The sequence below is a fragment of the Chelonia mydas genome, chromosome 6, assembly GCF_015237465.2.
Source record: "Chelonia mydas isolate rCheMyd1 chromosome 6, rCheMyd1.pri.v2, whole genome shotgun sequence".
NCBI classification, from domain to species: Eukaryota; Metazoa; Chordata; order Testudines; family Cheloniidae; genus Chelonia; species Chelonia mydas.
Window position 1 is genome coordinate 113,835,532 of NC_051246.2, and position 18,352 is coordinate 113,853,883.

At 43.4% G+C, this 18,352-nt stretch overlaps 1 protein-coding gene across 1 annotated transcript in view; it reads left to right on the plus strand.

Annotated features, from left to right (window-relative positions):
* Nucleotides 1-18,352, plus strand: part of TDRD9 (tudor domain containing 9) — a 149,281-nt gene that overhangs the window by 76,156 nt on the left and 54,773 nt on the right. The window contains exons 12-18 of the mRNA XM_037901049.2: nt 878-935; nt 5,929-6,033; nt 8,732-8,829; nt 9,330-9,461; nt 11,515-11,680; nt 11,775-11,838; nt 12,416-12,479. Coding sequence (XP_037756977.2) covers nt 878-935; nt 5,929-6,033; nt 8,732-8,829; nt 9,330-9,461; nt 11,515-11,680; nt 11,775-11,838; nt 12,416-12,479 — 687 coding nt within the window. The remainder of the gene's footprint in view (nt 1-877; nt 936-5,928; nt 6,034-8,731; nt 8,830-9,329; nt 9,462-11,514; nt 11,681-11,774; nt 11,839-12,415; nt 12,480-18,352) is intronic.

Below are 18,352 nucleotides of genomic sequence, written 5' to 3' on the forward strand. Positions count from 1 at the left end.
TTTCTCCCCCACTCTTTGCTTATCAGCAGAACAGTGGGAAGGTTGGGGATTGTTTCTTTTAAGACAATTTTTCTTTGTCTTGTTACTGCAGCTCTTTATTTTATTAGTTACTTTGAAAACCATGCATCCTTCCCACACTACAAGTAATACTAATTCTCATGGCCTTCTTTTATTTGCTGATTGGGGCCTTCTTTACAACACTTACTTAGCCAAATGTAAGTCAACTTTAATTCTTTAATTTTATTCTTCTCCTACAACTGTATAAAGGCAATCCAGCTTTTTCAAGTTGGAAACTGATCACTTTTCTGGTAGGTCAGAAAAGCTTTCTTCAATTAATTTACAGCTGTGGCTGTTATCACTGTCCACAGCTTAAAAAAAAAGGACGGGCTATAATAGACTTGATGAAGTTATAATTAAACAAATTATTGTATATTGTTCCTGCAAAGTGAATTGCAGATGTGGATTCCTGCTCCTGGGTGTCAATAGTTCTCCATGCTGGATCATGCCCTATGTTTGTTAGCGTCTTGATTTCTAGTGCTGTTAGATTATTGAAGTGTTACAGTTAAAAACTTAAAATATATATGTATTATGAAGTTACGACAACCATTTCCAAATTTTTTTTTTTTACTATAGCACTCTGTTTTATTTTTAAGCACTAGAAAAATAAAATCAAAGTGTTGTGACACCTTTTGTTGTCTAGACACAATACTGATGAAAATCACTTTGGAAAATGACAGAGGGCACAAAACACAAATAGCATATTTCTATTTCATTCACAGTTTTTCCTCCCCACCAAGGAAAGTTATATAAATACATATATTAATATAGATGAGTGAACTTTTCTTTGCGTATTTTTTTCTTTTTGGACTTGAACTAGATTATTCTGTCTACAAATATGGCTGAGAGCTCTGTAACAGTTCCAGATGTAAAATATGGTGAGTATCCTATACTGTAATTAGGAATATGTGTATCCTATATGTACTTCACTTGCATTTCCCTACTTCGGTGCCTCCCATCCCCAATCGAAAAAGGCCTTTATCAGAGCCTTTACTGTATAATAACTTTGACCGTGAGATTTCCACCCCCTTCCACTCTCCCAGCAGCAGGGATTCTCTTACAGACTTTCTTTAAAGGTAACAAGGAAAAGAGAGAAAAAATTAAGATTGACCTACTCTGCTGTATGAAAGTTAGGTAGTGATGGTGGTTGTTAAACATGTCTGACGCTTGAAATAGTTTTGCTGCTTGTGGATGTTGTTGTGACAGAGCTAAAAACAATTGGTATGTCTTTAAGGCATAGTAACTTAAGTAACCCTGTTAGAGGAATCTTTGTCCTGTGGAAAAATGCTTACATGTGGTGGATAGCAACATGAGACATGAACCATTTAAGCTATGTGAAGTTACACATTTATGATTGAGACTTTCAGGTCAACACGAGCACCTATCAACAAAGAGGACTCTCTGTCCCCCATAGATCTGAAAGAAGCATATCTTCATATCACATGTTAGCAGCTCACAGGTATATCTTCACTGTGCTTCAGAGTAGCAGCCGTGTTAGTCTGTATCCGCAAAAAGAAAAGGAGGACTTGTGGCACCTTAGAGACTAACAAATTTATTTGAGCATAAGCTTTTGTGAGCTACAGCTCACTCCTTACCCTTGGACTAGCAGCCAGCCCAGAGTATCCAGACACATCGTGGTAGTGTTGGTAGTAGCTCTGAGGTAGGAAAGGAAATATATATTCTGATCAGAGCTCGCTCCGTAGATAAAGTATAGCAGATTATTTGGAGAATAACAAAATTTCTGGATTCATACAGACTTGTTATGAACAAAGATCAAAGCCATCTCCTGGCATCCCAAGCTGTCCTTCATCTATGGGGGTAAAGATTGACATAGGCTCCCACAAAGTGTTTCTTTGGATAGCTGAAACCAAGGAAAAGTATAACTGAGTGAGGTGGTTGACAGTTCATTATGTACATAGGTATCTTTCAGTCGGCAAGGACCTTACAGTGCATCCTACTGTCCTTCCCCTGTCATCCTACACAGAATGTAAAAGTTACTTGGGCAGTATGTTAGTCCCTTGGTGGATGATTGAGATGGGATAACAAAAGAGGAAGGGGACAAGGAGCCAGTGATATTGGGAAAATGTGTGGGAGCTGATTGATGACTGGAGGCTGTGGGGTAGGGGATGGAGAGAGGGAGAACTGAAACTGGCTGGGCAAGGAGAATGGGGACAAGGAGTCAGGGCGGGAATGTGACTGGGAGTGGTGGAGGAAGACTGGGACTCGGACAGGGAGCCTTGAGGCAGAGACTAGGACTGGCCAGGCAAGGAGACTGGGACAAGAAGCCTGAGGAGTGGCAACTGGGACTGGGTTGGCAAGATCAATGGGACTGGGACAAGGAACTACAGGTGAGGGAAAGGCAAGACTGGGACAAGGACAGATTTGAGGGGATGGGAATGAAGGGGTGAAGCGTCAGGGGAGGGGATTCCGAAAGGAATAGCCATACGGTTATGTGCCAGGGAGACCACCCTCCCCTTCACAGCCTGGAATGGAACCTAAGATTCCTGAGTCTCACCATTCCTCTGCTGTCATCAAAGGTTTGTGAAATCCACTGTCAAAATGTTTAATCTTCCTCTGGTGCTGGTCCATACACAGGATGACAGCCTACTATTGCTATTAGTTACTCCATTAGTTCAAGTAACAGTGGTCTGTGCAGTGGATCTAAAGCTACCAGGTCTGCTGATGACCAGTATGGGGTGTCAAAATTCATAGTTCTGTAGATTCTAAGGCCAGAAAGGACCATTGTGATAATCTAGTCAGACCTTATGTATAACTCAGGCCATGGAAGTCTCCCCAAAGTAATATGATGCCACATGGTGGAATTTGTTTTTTTCAATTTGCTCTTTTAAAAACCTAGGACCTGATATTTTTCAGAGTACTTAGAATAATATAGCAGTTTACATATTAAAGTTCAACTCCTGTTGATGTACATTGCAGCTGTGAGTCCTCAGCATTTCTACAAATCAGACTCCTGGGTCTCAAGTCAGTCACCAGAAAATGAGGAACACACAGTTTAGTGACCATCTGTGGAAAGTTTGGTTTTGGTGACTTGCTTAGCATCACATAGGAACTCGGTGGAAGAGACAGAAATAGAATCCTGTTCTTCGAGTAGTATGCCTATGGGTGATCCACTGTGGGTGTATCTGTGCCTCTAATCAAAGATTTTAGGCAGCAGTGTCCATTCAGCCTGCACTTATGCTGTCCTTCCCTCCTGGTCTGCCTCCAGGCTATCTACCGCAGCTCAGCCAAATCCTCCTCAGTTCCTTCTCCACCACCTTTGGCCTTGAAGGGAGTGAGAGTTGTCCCTTCCTTATCTGCGTCATTAGCATAAGTAGTAGTAGTTTTTGGTTCTTTTGTTCTTCTTAATAGTGAGTGTTTCATTATCCTGTTGGGTTAAAAAAAAAAGAAAAAAAGCTTCCGTTTACCTTTTCCCATTTTTAGGAAAGCCCTTCCTTTCTTCCCTTGGGGTGTTTAGAAGACATCAGGAGCTGTGGAAGCTCCCTAAAAGTGGGGAGGACACCAGCGCCCGAATCATGTGCCGCCCCTTCCCCTCTGCCCTCACGCCGTCCTTTTCCCTCAAGATCCTACCCTGCCATTCGCTCTTCTCCGCCTCTTCCCCCCATCACTTGCCTTTACATCTAGTAAAAAGTGGTGGGGGCATGGCCCCCTAGACACCCCCCTGGAAGAAATTCTAACGTCTTTCAGTTTAAAAAAAGGAAGAAGAAGAAAGACGAAAGAACATCTCTTCTGCATTCTTCACTGCTAGAGGGTAATTGTCCCCCCACCCTCCAGGGGCATGCGCAGCTCTCCAGGCTTCAAGAGATGCCTCTCCTGCAAGGAGTCGATTCCAGACACACACTGTGTCCAGTGCCTGGTGGAGTCCCATATCCCTCAGAAGTGTTCCCGCTACCAGCAGCTAAAGCCGAGGTCTTGTAAAAACTGGAAGCCGAATTTAAAACTCCTCCTAATGAGAAGGCACTTCAGCTGCCATGGGACTCTGCTGACCCCAGATCATCCCCCAGAATCTTCAACTTCAAAGGGGGTAGAGTTGCCAAAAAACCACAGCAGATTTCCCCTATAAAGGCTCAAGGAAAAAGGGCTCCAAGCCCTCAAATCGAGTTGTTGGCCAGCCAGAGGGGTTCCGCAGTGTGATCTGCCACCTTGGTACTGGCAGCTCTGAAGCGTGGTACCCAGAAGGGGGTCTCCACTGTGAGTTCTGCCGCACCACCTAGAAATATCAGGGGCTCAGGCTCTCACGCAGCGGTACCACCGCCTAACGAGAGAGACAGTTACCATACTGTCTTTAAAAGAGCGGCACCAAGTAAACCTTCAGTACTGTGTGTGACAGAGCTCCCATCTATGGAGCACTCTGTATGTTTACAAACGTTGGTACTGACCGTGTACCACAGACACTCTGCAGCAGCACCGTATGAGCTAACAGTGCTGCAAGAGTTTGGTACTTTAGTGACCTGACAGTTGGGAAAAACTGCAGTCCCCATTACTCGCTACCAGGGCCCTAGTTATGAGCACATCCTGGTCGCTGGAATCACTCTTGATACTAGGCTATGTAACGCACAAACCCTGGTCAGAGCCATTCTTACCCACTGACAAGTCTGACAGTGACCAGGAGGATCTCATTTCCCTGGCCTCTCACCATCACAGCACAAGGGACCTCCTCAGTTCCGTCGAGCTGACCCGCAATCATGGTATGGGCCTCCTTGGGGACCTGCCCCCCGATGGCTGTATGGATCCTATTGAAGGTGCTGACTTTCCAATGTACTGGGGGGTGGGGTGGGGTGTGCTCGACTGCTGGCTCTGCCCCAGGCCCCACCCCTTCCTCCAAGGCCCCTCCCCTTTCCACCCCCCCACCTCTTCCTGCCCCATTCTGCCCCTCCCCCCAACGCATCATGCCCTTGCTCCTCCCCCTCCCTTCAGAAGCCTCCTGCACCCCATGAAACAGCTGATCGCAGTGGGCGGGAGGCGCAGGGAGGGAGGGGGGAGGCATCAATTGGTGGGGCCAGTGGTGGGCGGCAAACATTTGGTGGGGGAGCTGATGGGGGGCTGCTGGTGGGTGCTCAGCACCCACCATTTTTCTCTGTGGGTGCTCCAGCCCCAGAGCACCCACGGAGTCAACACCTATGGATCCTGTACTTCGCGGGAATCTGGGGTGTCTCAGAGAGAGTCTGTCAGACGGTCTCCTACAATGTCACTGTCCAGAGCCCCTGAGCCGGGGGTGGAAGAACAGGAGGAAGGGCTCGAAGGGAAAGCTACCCCTCCAGCAGGCTTCTTATTTTCACTGGGCGAGGCTGTGACGCCCCTCCTACATTACTAACTGATTTAGAACTTTTGGGATCTTACCAAGAGGGTAGTGAATGAGCTGCAAATTCCCCTGCAGGAGGTAACAGATACACATCACAAGCTGGTGGATATTCTCCACACTGCCTTCTCATTATATCTTATATCTTACAAGTGATTTACTTATTTTGTTCACATTGTTAATGCTGTATTTTTAAAAGAATTTTAGCAGATAAAACAGAAGTATTAGGATAGAATATCCAAATGCAGAAATGGCTGCTTTGTATGTATATCATCCAGTGCGCACTAAGATTCTGTTGTAATTCAAAGTAAACACTGGAATTCTAGTTTGGAATGCTACTGTAGACATTCAGACTATTCCAAGTGTAATTGTGTATATGTAGAGCTTTAGCCCACTTTCTTTCAATTAATTGCCATTTTTTTTCATTTAAGATTATCCTTTATGGCTACAGAAAATCAACCAATATTTGTTTTATTGCAGAAATTTGTCCTCAGTGCAATACTTGAATTACTGTGTGTGTTTGTTTATTTATGTATTTTTGTTTTAAATTGCAGTCATCGATTTCTGTTTGACTAGAACTCTGGTTTGCGATGAAGACACTAATTATCAGAGCCTGAGACTTTGCTGGGCTTCTAAGACTAGTTGTAATCAGAGAAAAGGTAAGGCATCAATAGTCTTATGTTAAGAAACTGCAGAGAAACTTGTTAGGTATGGCATAGGAGTTTTGCCTTGGCTTTTAGCAGCATTAATATTAAGTGAAAACGCCATTTCACATAATCTTTGCTCTTTGTGTAGGTCTGTTGTAGCTTTTGGGTTATTTGATTTGTCACTGTTCCAGAATATTCAAATGTGATTTCGTAAATATGTTGATACATACTGCCTGCGTAATGTTTTTATTTTTATTTCAGAAGTACTTTTCATATGGAAACTTGCATAACACCCTAAAACTTGGGAGGATTGCTTATTATACTTTTAGAATAATATAGCTTTAAATGGTACTTGGTTTTAAATGCAGAATTCTGTTTTTTAAAGTGAGGTATTTACTTCTTCCTTAACTCATACATTGTGCTCTCTGAATAAATTTAAAATGACTGCCTTGCTTTTTTTAGCAAAATTTATTTGCACCAGAAGTGTGATCGTATCTATTATTAAAACGGGACACAGAGTTCCTTAGGTTAAACATTGCCAAACTTACTTTAAATGTGTATTTCCATACCGATCCTGGCAAATGGATACATTCTTGAAAATGAAGGCTACAGCATGGATAACATTCAAAATATTCTGCTCAGATGCTACAATAAAGCCCCAGGGCCTTGGATTTGTGTGATATAGTTACATGCATTTTGCACTGTCCCTCTGCTTTGCCTGCCAGCCTTGTTCCTGTACACAGGAATGGCAATGAAATGTTCTAGAATGGTGCTCTGCTTGCAAAACAGCAGGCTTGCTGAATGGAAGAACAGTACTATATGTTCCAGTCAACCAAAACTACAGTTGTAGCTTGGTGTAATTTTCAGCATGACAATCTTGATCCTGTCAGTTCCATGTATAATGGAAAAATCAGAAGTTATAGTTGTTAAAAAATCAGAAACTGTAAATACTGTATCACCTTTTTTTGTGTTAAATTTTTCACTATTGCTTTTAAGAAGCTTTAGATGGCGTAGGGATTAAAAGTGCCTAAACTAGCACTCCCAGCAGTGGAGCTGTACTAGTAGTGATGGTGGTGCAGTTGTGGAAGAATTCTCAAAAATATGCAGATGTAGATAAGACTTAGATACTTAATTGCAGCCTGCAGAAATAAAATATACAGGGACATTGTCATGTAGTTTAGGCATTACATTTGGGTTTTAGGTCTTACAGTTAACTAAATCAGATATCAATAGGAATGCTTATATTAAATAATAATTAAAAAAGATAACTTTGAACCATTCTCCCTCCCCTCAAGCTTTCAGCAAACCTCTCTGTGAGCATATTGCATGATTGGTAATATACTGGTCAGGAGAGGGTAGCAAGATAAGGATTAGTCCTAGTGCTCCTCTCTGGATCTTGCAGATTTCCAAGAGAAAAGCCATGCTGGCAATTAAAGTTGCTGTAATCACAGCTAATTTATCCTTTATGCTCTAGGAAGTGGAGAATCAGTGGTAGTAAGGCTCACGAGATCCATGTTGCCAGGAGTATGAGGTTTAGATATATCAACAGAGGAGGCCAGCTCCCTGCATGATAGCCTCTGATCTGTTCAAATGTGCTTTTATTTCTCAAATGAGCCATAAACTCCATTTGGCATTTGCAGACCAGATCCTCTATCCCAGTGCAAGGTCAGAACCCTTTTCCTTTCAAAGGGGAGAATGAAATGAAGTCCTAAATTTCTAGCAGAATTTTTTTTTCTTATAGGATTTTTTTTTTCCCATGGGAGGATGATCAAATTCTAAGGTGAAATTTTCAAAAGTGCTCAGGTGACTAAGGGAGCCTAACTCCCATTTTCAGAAGTGATTTAGGAGCCTAAGTCTCACTGAAACACTTTGTCATTTCCTGTTCTGTGTGTGTATAAATGTGGAAACTTAACATTCTGCATAGGCTTTTTTCAAATGATGTTCACTCTGTTCGCATTATATGAAATCCATGAATTATCGGTGTACTGTGTGCTGTACAATAGAGGAAGTGTGCCTAAGAAGTCCCAGCTCCAAAGAGCTTAGACTAAGGTGCTGATCCTGCAATGAGCTTTGCAGGTTACTCACTGCAGGATCAGGACTTGTGCACATTTTGCCACAAAGTGATATAATATGAAGCCAGATATTCCTATACAAAACAAATAGATGTACTCAGTACGGCTCATACACTTCAGGGGTTAGGTGGGTATTTATAGCAACCATAGTATTTGAGACTGCCACACACTTTTTAATATATTTATCCTGGCAACACCCTGGTGAGCAGGGAAGCACATTTTTTTCCCATTTTATGGATAGGCGCTGAGGCCAGAGACTAAGTGATTTTCCCATCTTCCACGAGTCTGTGACAGAGCAAGAAATTCAGTCCAAATCTCCCAAGTTTCAGGCTAGCATACTAACCGCTAGTTGTCCTTACTTCCATCTTCCAGATCCTGACTTTGGATCTCATAGGGTTCATTCTGCAGTTGCTGCATAAGATGGGGAAGGGGAATTAGACTTTAGATGGGATTTTCAGTTTGAATTTTCTTCTTTGAGTTTTACTCAAGTCTGTTACCTTTGCTACATTGTCTTGTTGTGAAATATTTGGAGTGTGTGTGAATGAATCTTTTAATTTTAGTATAACATGTTTAAGTCTGAGATTGTCAGTTTACAAATCATTGCCAAAGCATGCCTTAATCTGCTGTATTATTTAAAGGCCGTGCTGGACGTGTTTCCAAAGGGTACTGTTATAGGCTTGTACACAAGGACTTCTGGACAAACTATATACCGGAAAATGCAATACCTGAGATGCTGGTAAGAATTATTTTCAAATGTAATTTTTGTAATATGATTTTATCTATGTTTAGTGATGCAAGTGGTAAGTGTGGCTACATTGTTGTTAAAGATAATGTATAATTATGAAAGTTATTCACATGTTCAGAGAGTGTAAAAATGGTTGACGTTTTGGAGTAATTTGACTAATATTTAGTAATATAGAACGAAGCTGGTAAAATAATACTTTCAGGATACTTCTACTGGAAAAATAGACATAATGTGTTAACCATTTTCTCTTTGTAGAGGAAGACATATCAGGTCAATAAAACTACGTTATCTTGAATGGTTTGGTAGCCTGCTAAAAGTAGAATCTATCCGTAACTGTGGGAAATACAGTTCAGTTATTGAATAGATTTATTTGGCGGTCTGTATCTAAAATGTGGCTTTTATAAAAGGAAACATTCCATATAGCAAGTTAAGTGAGTTAACTTCTGCCATTTGTGGAAAGATAACATTTCCAAATTTATTTTTCCTTTCAGCGTTGCCCATTAGGAAGTACAGTCTTAAAGGTTAAATTGCTTGACATGGGGGAGCCAAGAGCCTTATTGGCAACAGCTCTATCTCCACCCAGTATAGGTGACATTGAGCGCACCATTCTTCAACTTAAAGAGGTAGGCACTGTGACGGGTCTCCTACCCCCCCCACCCCGGGACTGAGGTACCACTGAGCACCCTGACCCACCAGTCTGGGCTCCCACTCACCCTGTAATGCTGTGACAAGCTGCAGACATGCTCCCAGTTTCACACTTTCTTCAGCACACAGTTAGGGACACATCTAGCTGTAATAACATGAAAACAGGCTTTCTGACCAGCCCACATGGGAAGGCTATTTAGCTAGGGCACTTACTAGCTTCCAAGGTGTGCACCCCCCTCTGGAGAGTAAACCCCAAATTATACTGTCTTGCACTGCAAGGGAACTGTACAGCACAAGCTTGTGAAATTTGCTCCCCTCCCTCAGTGTGGAGGAAGATATGCAACAACTCCTCCCCCCCGCCCCCCCGGGTTATGATTTCCACACACCGGTTTTAGACCAAGCAAAAATAAACATATTAACTACAAAAGAGAGGTTTTAAGTGATTATAAGGGATAGCAAACTGATCAAAGCAGATTACCTAGCAAATTAAAAAAACACAATCTAAGCTTAATATACTAAAGAAATTGGATATGAGTAGCAAATTCTCACTCTAAATGATGATTTGAGCAGTTCACAGAGATTCTTGAGGGCAAGCCGCACCAGGTATGCCTTTCACAGACTAGAAATCCCTCTAGCCTGGGTTCAGCCCTTCTCCCCCAGTTCAGTCCTTGTTTCTCAGGCATTTCCAGCAGTTTTCTTGGGTGGGGAGTCAGTGAAGAACAAACCTGGTGTCACTCCCCTGCCTTCAATAGCTTTTGCATATGGTGGGAACCCTTTGTCTCCAATTTTTTAGTTCCCTGCCTTTCAGTGGAAAAACACTGGTATTCCGTGATGGAGTCCAGTACCAGGTGACTAGGTCACATACCTCTGTAGGGCAATAGCAGCCATGGGTCAGAGACTGTTTTTACCATCCTCAGGAAAACTTCCCAAACAGGCTCTGTGGTGGGAGATAAGCATCTTCTAAGACCTATTGTTTTCCCTGATGGCTCTTCCCAGGCAGCTATCTAGACTGATTGCTTTCTGTCTAGTCGGCGTTCCCCAGATGTAAACACATTTATAACAGATGCATAGACAATATTCCTAACTGCAGATACCAAAATGATACTTGCATACAAATAGGATAATCATGTTCAGTGAATCATAAGCTTTTCAGTTATATCTCATATGACCTATCTTGTATAAAATACATCATAGTTATGCCATAATTATATCATAATATTAGTAAGAAGAATATGGGGTGTAATGCCACAGGCACTTCTCCTAATTGTTTTGCTGAAGCCCAGATAGTCTAAATATACTGTAAATAGTCTGAACTTGTGTCTAATAAGACATTTAAAGAGGTACTGACTCCTCATGGAAAACTGAAAAAAAGCAAAAACAAGAAAAACCAAACCTATCAGTTTAGAAACACTTTATCTTTTCCCCCCATTGGGGGACATCACTCCCCTTTTTAACATAATTTCTGCAACCATCAATTTTAATGTTGCTACAACAGGATTACGGCTTCATTTAGGAGCAGGCACAGATGACTATTTGGGAAATAATCTTGTTTGTAGACAAGCATCCTTAATAAGAAAGTATGAAAGAAATAGTAACGAAGCCATGTGCTGTAAGAATTGTTTATAAATAAAAGCCAAAGTTCTGTCCACCTCTTCCATTCTCGGAGAATGGTTCTGATATTGCGCAACTCTGCACAGGGTTTGTGCTTGCTGATTGCAAACACTGTGGGAGCATTAGTGACATTAAACATATCCTCCTTTCCCCCAAATGTAGGAGTAACAGTTTAAAAGTAGTGTAGTTCATTGGCATCTTCAATCTCTACCACACACGTTTCAGCTGCAAAAAAGTGGGCTTTTTAAATTTTGGTTTAAGCTTCCCAACCTTTTTTCTCCGCCAAGCAGCTATAGTGGTTTCTGCTACTAATTTCAATTCTTGTTCTAGGCCAGATATTTTTATTTTTTTTGATGCAGAGGTCTTTGATGTCGGCAAAGTTGAGACGTACTATTAACCATATAATTAATTTTTATAAAGATGGGAGCACTTGCAATTAGTGCACTTCCTGAAGAAGAAAATCCTTATGATGGTGAGCTAACCTTCTTGGGAAGAGTATTGGCACAATTGCCTGTGGACCAGCAGCTCGGAAAGCTAATAGTTCTTGGCCATGTCTTTGGATGTTTAGAAGAATGCCTTATTATAGGTAGGTGAGGGAACAAAAAACATTTAAGAACCATCGTCATAAAACTACATCTGGATGTGTTGCAGCTCTTGATTTCCATCTATTTTTGTTACAGCTGCAGCACTTTCTTTGAAGAACTTTTTTGCAATGCCTTTCAGGCAGCATCTTGATGGATACAGGTATTTTATTTTCAAGATATTTAACTTCTTGTTTTTAAAACAAATACCTAGCCAGCCATGATGCTTCTCCAGGGAGTCTTGGGATTTTGTCTTCTAGACTGTCCTCTAGACTTTGCGGAGAGGGTGTGGGGAGTTTTATCTCTTCTTGTCAATCACAATGCTGAGAACATATTACTTTGCCTTTCTACTATAAGAATAAAACTAGTCTGTACAGAAAACCAAGCTTTCTCAGGACCAGACTGAAACACTGGAATGGACTTCCATGTGAACTAAATTCCACCCCCCACCCCATCTGCTCTAAATGCAAGCCACACTTTATCCTTTGCCTTCTCTAACATAAATACATAGCAGTGTGCACATTCTTTAGGAAAAAAACCCTACTAAAACACTATACTACACACAGTTCATCCCGTGGGGTGACAATATGAGAGAGAACAAGCCACATGTGACAGTTGCTTAATGCACTGTTGGAGGGCACTGAGATACTACTGTGATGAGGGCAATATAAGAACCTTACAGAATAGCCTTAAACTTATTCATTGTTTATCTTGTGATACCTTTCTGTTTGCATTCCCAGGAACAAAATGAATTTTTCTGGAAATAGTAAGAGTGACTGCATTGCACTTGTGGATGCATTTAAGGTAATCATGTTTTCTAGTATTCTAATGAAAGGGCTGATCTTCCAATGAAATTTAGCAAACATAAAGATGTATTTACTTAGCCTTGTAGAAGCTCTACAGTGTTAACAGGGCTAATAGTAGCTGCTTAAAATATAATCTGTACAATGTTAGTTTGAGCTACTTATTTCATTGTTAATATCCTCGTTAGATGGTTTCCAAAAGAAGTTTCTATCATAACCCTTGTTTCTTCTTCAAGTATGTGTCAGTGTGGAACCCGCTGTAGGTGCACACTTGGCTCATGCACGTAACAGTGGCTTTTGAATAGCAGTTTCTGGTGGCACACCCTGTGATCCATCGTGCTCCCATGTGAGGGTATAAAAGGACAGATGACCCTCCCCCAGCTCGTTCTTACTGCCTGCGGCAGCAAGATGGAACTCAGTGAATATCCAATCCACTACTCTTTTCAGAGCTTCAAAACTCTGGGTTTTTTTTTTTTTCACAGATCTTCTAAGAACTTCTTTTCCTCTTTGCAAATCCCAGAATTGTACATTTTAAAAAAAGAAAAGTATTTGGTACCCCTTCAATAACTAGGTGAGGTGCTTAGTGTAGTGGCGTGGCGGACTCTAAACCATGAGGATTCAAACTGCCTTGTTACAGCTCCATGCTGTGAACTATCAGGTCCTGTTCACAAAGTATAACTTCCTCACTTAAGAAAGTCACCCGCTTCCTGCCAGAATCCCACAGGAGAATAGGGAGGAACTAAAAGATACCATAAGAGGGCCAGATGGCCATGAAAATGGCATTTATGAGTGGCTATGGATGTGTCTGACATGGCCATGAGGTCAGTAGCCATGACTGTCATTGTTAGAAGGTCCTCATAGCTGCTAGCATCCAGCATCCTGAAAGAGGTGCAATCCACCCTAGAGGACCTGCCCTTTGAATGGATAGAGCTCTTTAGCAATAGAACTGATGAAGTGTTCCATTCGCTTAGTGACTCAAGGACTACATGGCAATCTGTGGGGATCTACAGACTGAATCCTTATCTAAAGTTTGTGATACAGCAGGGCCGGGAAGCAATGGGAGAGTGGTAGAGGGGAGCTATGTAAGCCCTAGGCTAATTAAGGCATGATTCCCTGTAGACTGGGGGAGGTTAGTACAGGTAAATTTTAGCACCTGTAGCCAATTAAGGTCCTGTCAGGAACCTAATAAAAAAACCCTGCTTCGGGCGGACAGGGGGAGCAAGGAAAAAGAGAGTTGAGAGGTGTGTGGCTGAGAATTGAAAGACCAGAGAAGTGGAGGAAGGGAGATCCTGCCCCAACAGAACAGGGAGACTCCCTCCCCCAGTGTCAAGGACCGAGGGTAACCCTACCCAAAGGGAAAGAGAGTAAGAAACCCACAGCGTTTGAGAGTGGCGGGGGCTCAGAGTGAGAAGCAAACTCAGATCCTTTCCCCACTTCCCTCTTCAACCATCTTCCCGGGCCACTAGTGGGGCCCTCAGCACCCCAAGAGCAGGGGCAAGGTATGGCATCCTAGCCTCCCACCACCAAGAAAAGTGCAGAACCCACCTCCAATACCCACCTGCGGAAGTGAAGAAACAGATTGATAGAGCCAGAAGAGTTCCCAGAAGTCACCTACTACAGGACAGGCCTAACAAAGAAAATAACAGAACGCCACTAGCCGTCACCTTCAGCCCCCAACTAAAACCCCTCCAACGCATTATTAAGGATCTACAATGTATCCTGAAGGATGACCCAACACTCTCACCAATCTTGGGAGAAAGGCCAGTCCTTGCCTACAGACAGCCCCCCAACCTGAAGCGAATACTCACCAACAACCACATACCACACAACAGAACCACTAGCCCAGGAACCTATCCTTGCAACAAAGCCCGTTGCCAACTGTGCCCACATATCTATTCAGGGGACACCATCACAGGGCCTAACAACATCAGCCACACTATCAGAGGCTCGTTCACCTGCACATCCACCAATGTGATATATGCCATCATGTGCCAGCAATGCCCCTCTGCCATGTACATTGGTCAAACTGGACAGTCTCTACGTAAAAGAATAAATGGACACAAATCAGATGTCAAGAATTATAACATTCATAAACCAGTCGGAGAACACTTCAATCTCTCTGGTCACGCAATCACAGACATGAGGGTCGCTATCTTAAAGCAAAAAAACTTCAAATCCAGACTCCAGCGAGAAACTGCTGAATTGGAATTCATGGCCAGCCCTCTGTAGAGATAGAGGTGATTAGGGACTATTTAGAAAAGCTGGACGTGCACAAGTCCATGGGGCCGGACGAATTGCATCCGAGAGTGCTGAAGGAATTGGCGGCTGTGATTGCAGAGCCCTTGGCCATTATCTTTGAAAACTCGTGGCGAACGGGGGAAGTCCCGGATGACTGGAAAAAGGCTAATGTAGTGCCCATCTTTAAAAAAGGGAAGGAGGAGGATCCTGGGAACTACAGGCCAGTCAGCCTCACCTCAGTCCCTGGAAAAATCATGGAGCAGGTCCTCAAAGAATCAATCCTGAAGCACTTAGAGGAGAGGAAAGTGATCAGGAACAGTCAGCATGGATTCACCAAGGGAAGGTCATGCCTGACTAATCTAATCGCCTTTTATGATGAGATTACTGGTTCTGTGGATGAAGGGAAAGCAGTGGATGTATTGTTTCTTGACTTTAGCAAAGCTTTTGACACGGTCTCCCACAGCATTCTTGTCAGCAAGTTAAGGAAGTATGGGCTGGATGAATGCACTATAAGGTGGGTAGAAAGCTGGCTAGATTGTCGGGCTCAACGGGTAGTGATCAATGGCTCCATGTCTAGTTGGCAGCCGGTGTCAAGTGGCGTGCCCCAGGGGTCGGTCCTGGGGCCCGTTTTGTTCAATATCTTCATAAATGATCTGGAGGATGGTGTGGATTGCACTCTCAGCAAATTTGCGGATGATACTAAACTGGGAGGAGTGGTAGATACGCTGGAGGGGAGGGATAGGATACAGAAGGACCTAGACAAATTGGAGGATTGGGCCAAAAGAAATCTGATGAGGTTCAATAAGGATAAGTGCAGGGTCCTGCACTTAGGATGGAAGAATCCAATGCACTGCTACAGACTAGGGACCGAATGGCTAGGCAGCAGTTCTGCGGAAAAGGACCTAGGGGTGACAGTAGACGAGAAGCTGGATATGAGTCAGCAGTGTGCCCTTGTTGCCAAGAAGGCCAATGGCATTTTGGGATGTATAAGTAGGGGCATAGCGAGCAGATCGAGGGACGTGATCGTTCCCCTCTATTCGACACTGGTGAGGCCTCATCTGGAGTACTGTGTCCAGTTTTGGGCCCCACACTACAAGAAGGATGTGGATAAATTGGAGAGAGTCCAGCGAAGGGCAACAAAAATGATTAGGGGTCTAGAGCACATGACTTATGAGGAGAGGCTGAGGGAGCTGGGATTGTTTAGTCTGCAGAAGAGAAGAATGAGGGGGGATTTGATAGCTGCTTTCAACTACCTGAAAGGGGGTTCCAAAGAGGATGGCTCTAGACTGTTCTCAATGGTAGCAGATGACAGAACGAGGAGTAATGGTCTCAAGTTGCAATGGGGGAGGTTTAGATTGGATATTAGGAAAAACTTTTTCACTAAGAGGGTGGTGAAACACTGGAATGCGTTACCTAGGGAGGTGGTAGAATCTCCTTCCTTAGAGGTTTTTAAGGTCAGGCTTGACAAAGCCCTGGCTGGGATGATTTAACTGGGACTTGGTCCTGCTTTGAGCAGGGGGTTGGACTAGATGACCTTCTGGGGTCCCTTCCAACCCTGATATTCTATGATTCTATGATTTGCAAATTGGATACTATTAATTTGGGCTTGAATAGAGACTGGGAGTGGCTAAGTCATTATGCAAGGTAGCCTGTCTCCCCTTGTTTTTTTCCTGCAAAAACCCCCCCCAAGACGTTCTGGTTAGACTTGGATTATTGCTGTGCACATTGTAAGATGAGCTGTTGCCAGCAGGAGAATGAGTTTGTGTGTGTGGTTTTTGGAAAAAAAAAAAGGGGGGGGTGTGGGGGGGGGTGAGAAAACCTGGATTAGTGCTGGAGGTGACCCACCTTGATTATCATGCGCATTATAAAGAGGGGTTTCAAAGGGAGATGGGCTGTTGCCAGCAGTAGAGTGAGTTTGTATGTGTGTGTGTGGGGGGGGGTGGAAGGGTGAGAAAACCTGGATTTGTGCTGGAAATGGCTCTACTTGAGGATCACTTTAGATAAGCTGGTTTATTTGAGCATGGGCTTTCGTGGGCTGCAGCTCACTTCGTCGGGTGCGTGGCATGTCGTGGAAGCTGCAGAAGACCTTCTGCGGTTTCCGCGATGTGCTGTGCGTCCGATGGGGTGGGCTGTGGCTCACGAGGGCTCATGCTCAAATAAACTGGTTAGTCTCTAAGGTGCCACAAGTACTCCTTTTCTTTTTACGAATACAGACTAACACGGCTGTTACTCTGAAACCTTTAGATAAGCTGTTGCCAGCGGGGGAGTGAGGTGGGAGGAAGTTTTGTTTCATGGTCTCTGTGTGTATATAATGTCTTCTGCAGTTTCCACGATATGCTATGCATCCGATGAAGTGAGCTGTAGCTCACGAAAGCTCATGCTCAAATAAACTGGTTAGTCTCTAAGGTGCCACAAGTACTCCTTTTCTTTTTACGAATACAGACTAACACGGCTGTTACTCTGAAACCTGTCATTATGCAAGGCACTGCATTTAGCCGCATGGAGTGGAAATCTATCAACTGCATGAAAAAACTTGTACATATACAGACAGACATCATCTTCCTTTCCAAATGCAAACAGATGGACACCGTACCAAAAGGACTGAAGGTAAAAAATCCATTACAATCTACATACCACACAGACTATGCTGACAGCTTGTCCCACACGCTCTCAAAGAAACTGCGGAATCACCTGATCAACATCCTCTACAGCAAACAGGGGAAGATTAAGAATGAGCTCTCAAAAATGGATACTCTCATAAAAAACCAACCTTCCACACAAACTTCCTCGTGGCTGGATTTTACTAAAACTAGACAAGCCATTTACAACGCACACTTTACTTCTCTACAAAAGAAAAAGGACACTAAACTTTCTAAACTACTACAGGCTACAAGGGGCCACAGCAATGGTTCCCTCAACCCACCCAGCAATATTGTTAATCTATCCAACTATACTCTCAGCCCAGCAGAAGCTGCTGTCCTATCTCGGGGTCTCTCCTTCTGCCCCTCCACCCCCTCGAACATGATACAGTTCTGTGGTGACCTAGAATCCTATTTTCGACGTCTCCGACTCAAGGAATATTTCCAAAATACCTCTGAACAACATAATGATCCACAGAGGCCTGCCTACCAACATTACAAAAAGAAGGATTCTAGGTGGACTCCTCCTGAAGGTCGAAACAGCAGACTGGACTTCTACATAGAGTGCTTCCGCCGACGTGCACGGGCTGAAATTGTGGAAAAGCAGCATCACTTGCCCCATAACCTCAGCTGTGCAGAACACAATGCCATCCACAGCCTCAGAAACAACTCTGACATCATAATCAAAAAGGCTGACAAAGGAGGTGCTGTTGTCATCATGAATAGGTTGGAATATGAACAAGAGGCTGCTCGGCAGCTCTCCAACACCACTTTCTACAAGCCATTACCCTCTGATCCCACTGAGAGTTACCAAAAGCATCTACAGCATTTGCTCAAGAAACTTCCTGAAAAAGCACAAGATCAAATCCGCACAGACACACCCCTGGAACCCCGACCTGGGATATTCTATCTACTACCCAAGATCCATAAACCTGGAAATCCTGGGCGCCCCATCATCTCAGGCATTGGCACCCTGACAGCATGATTGTCCGGCTAT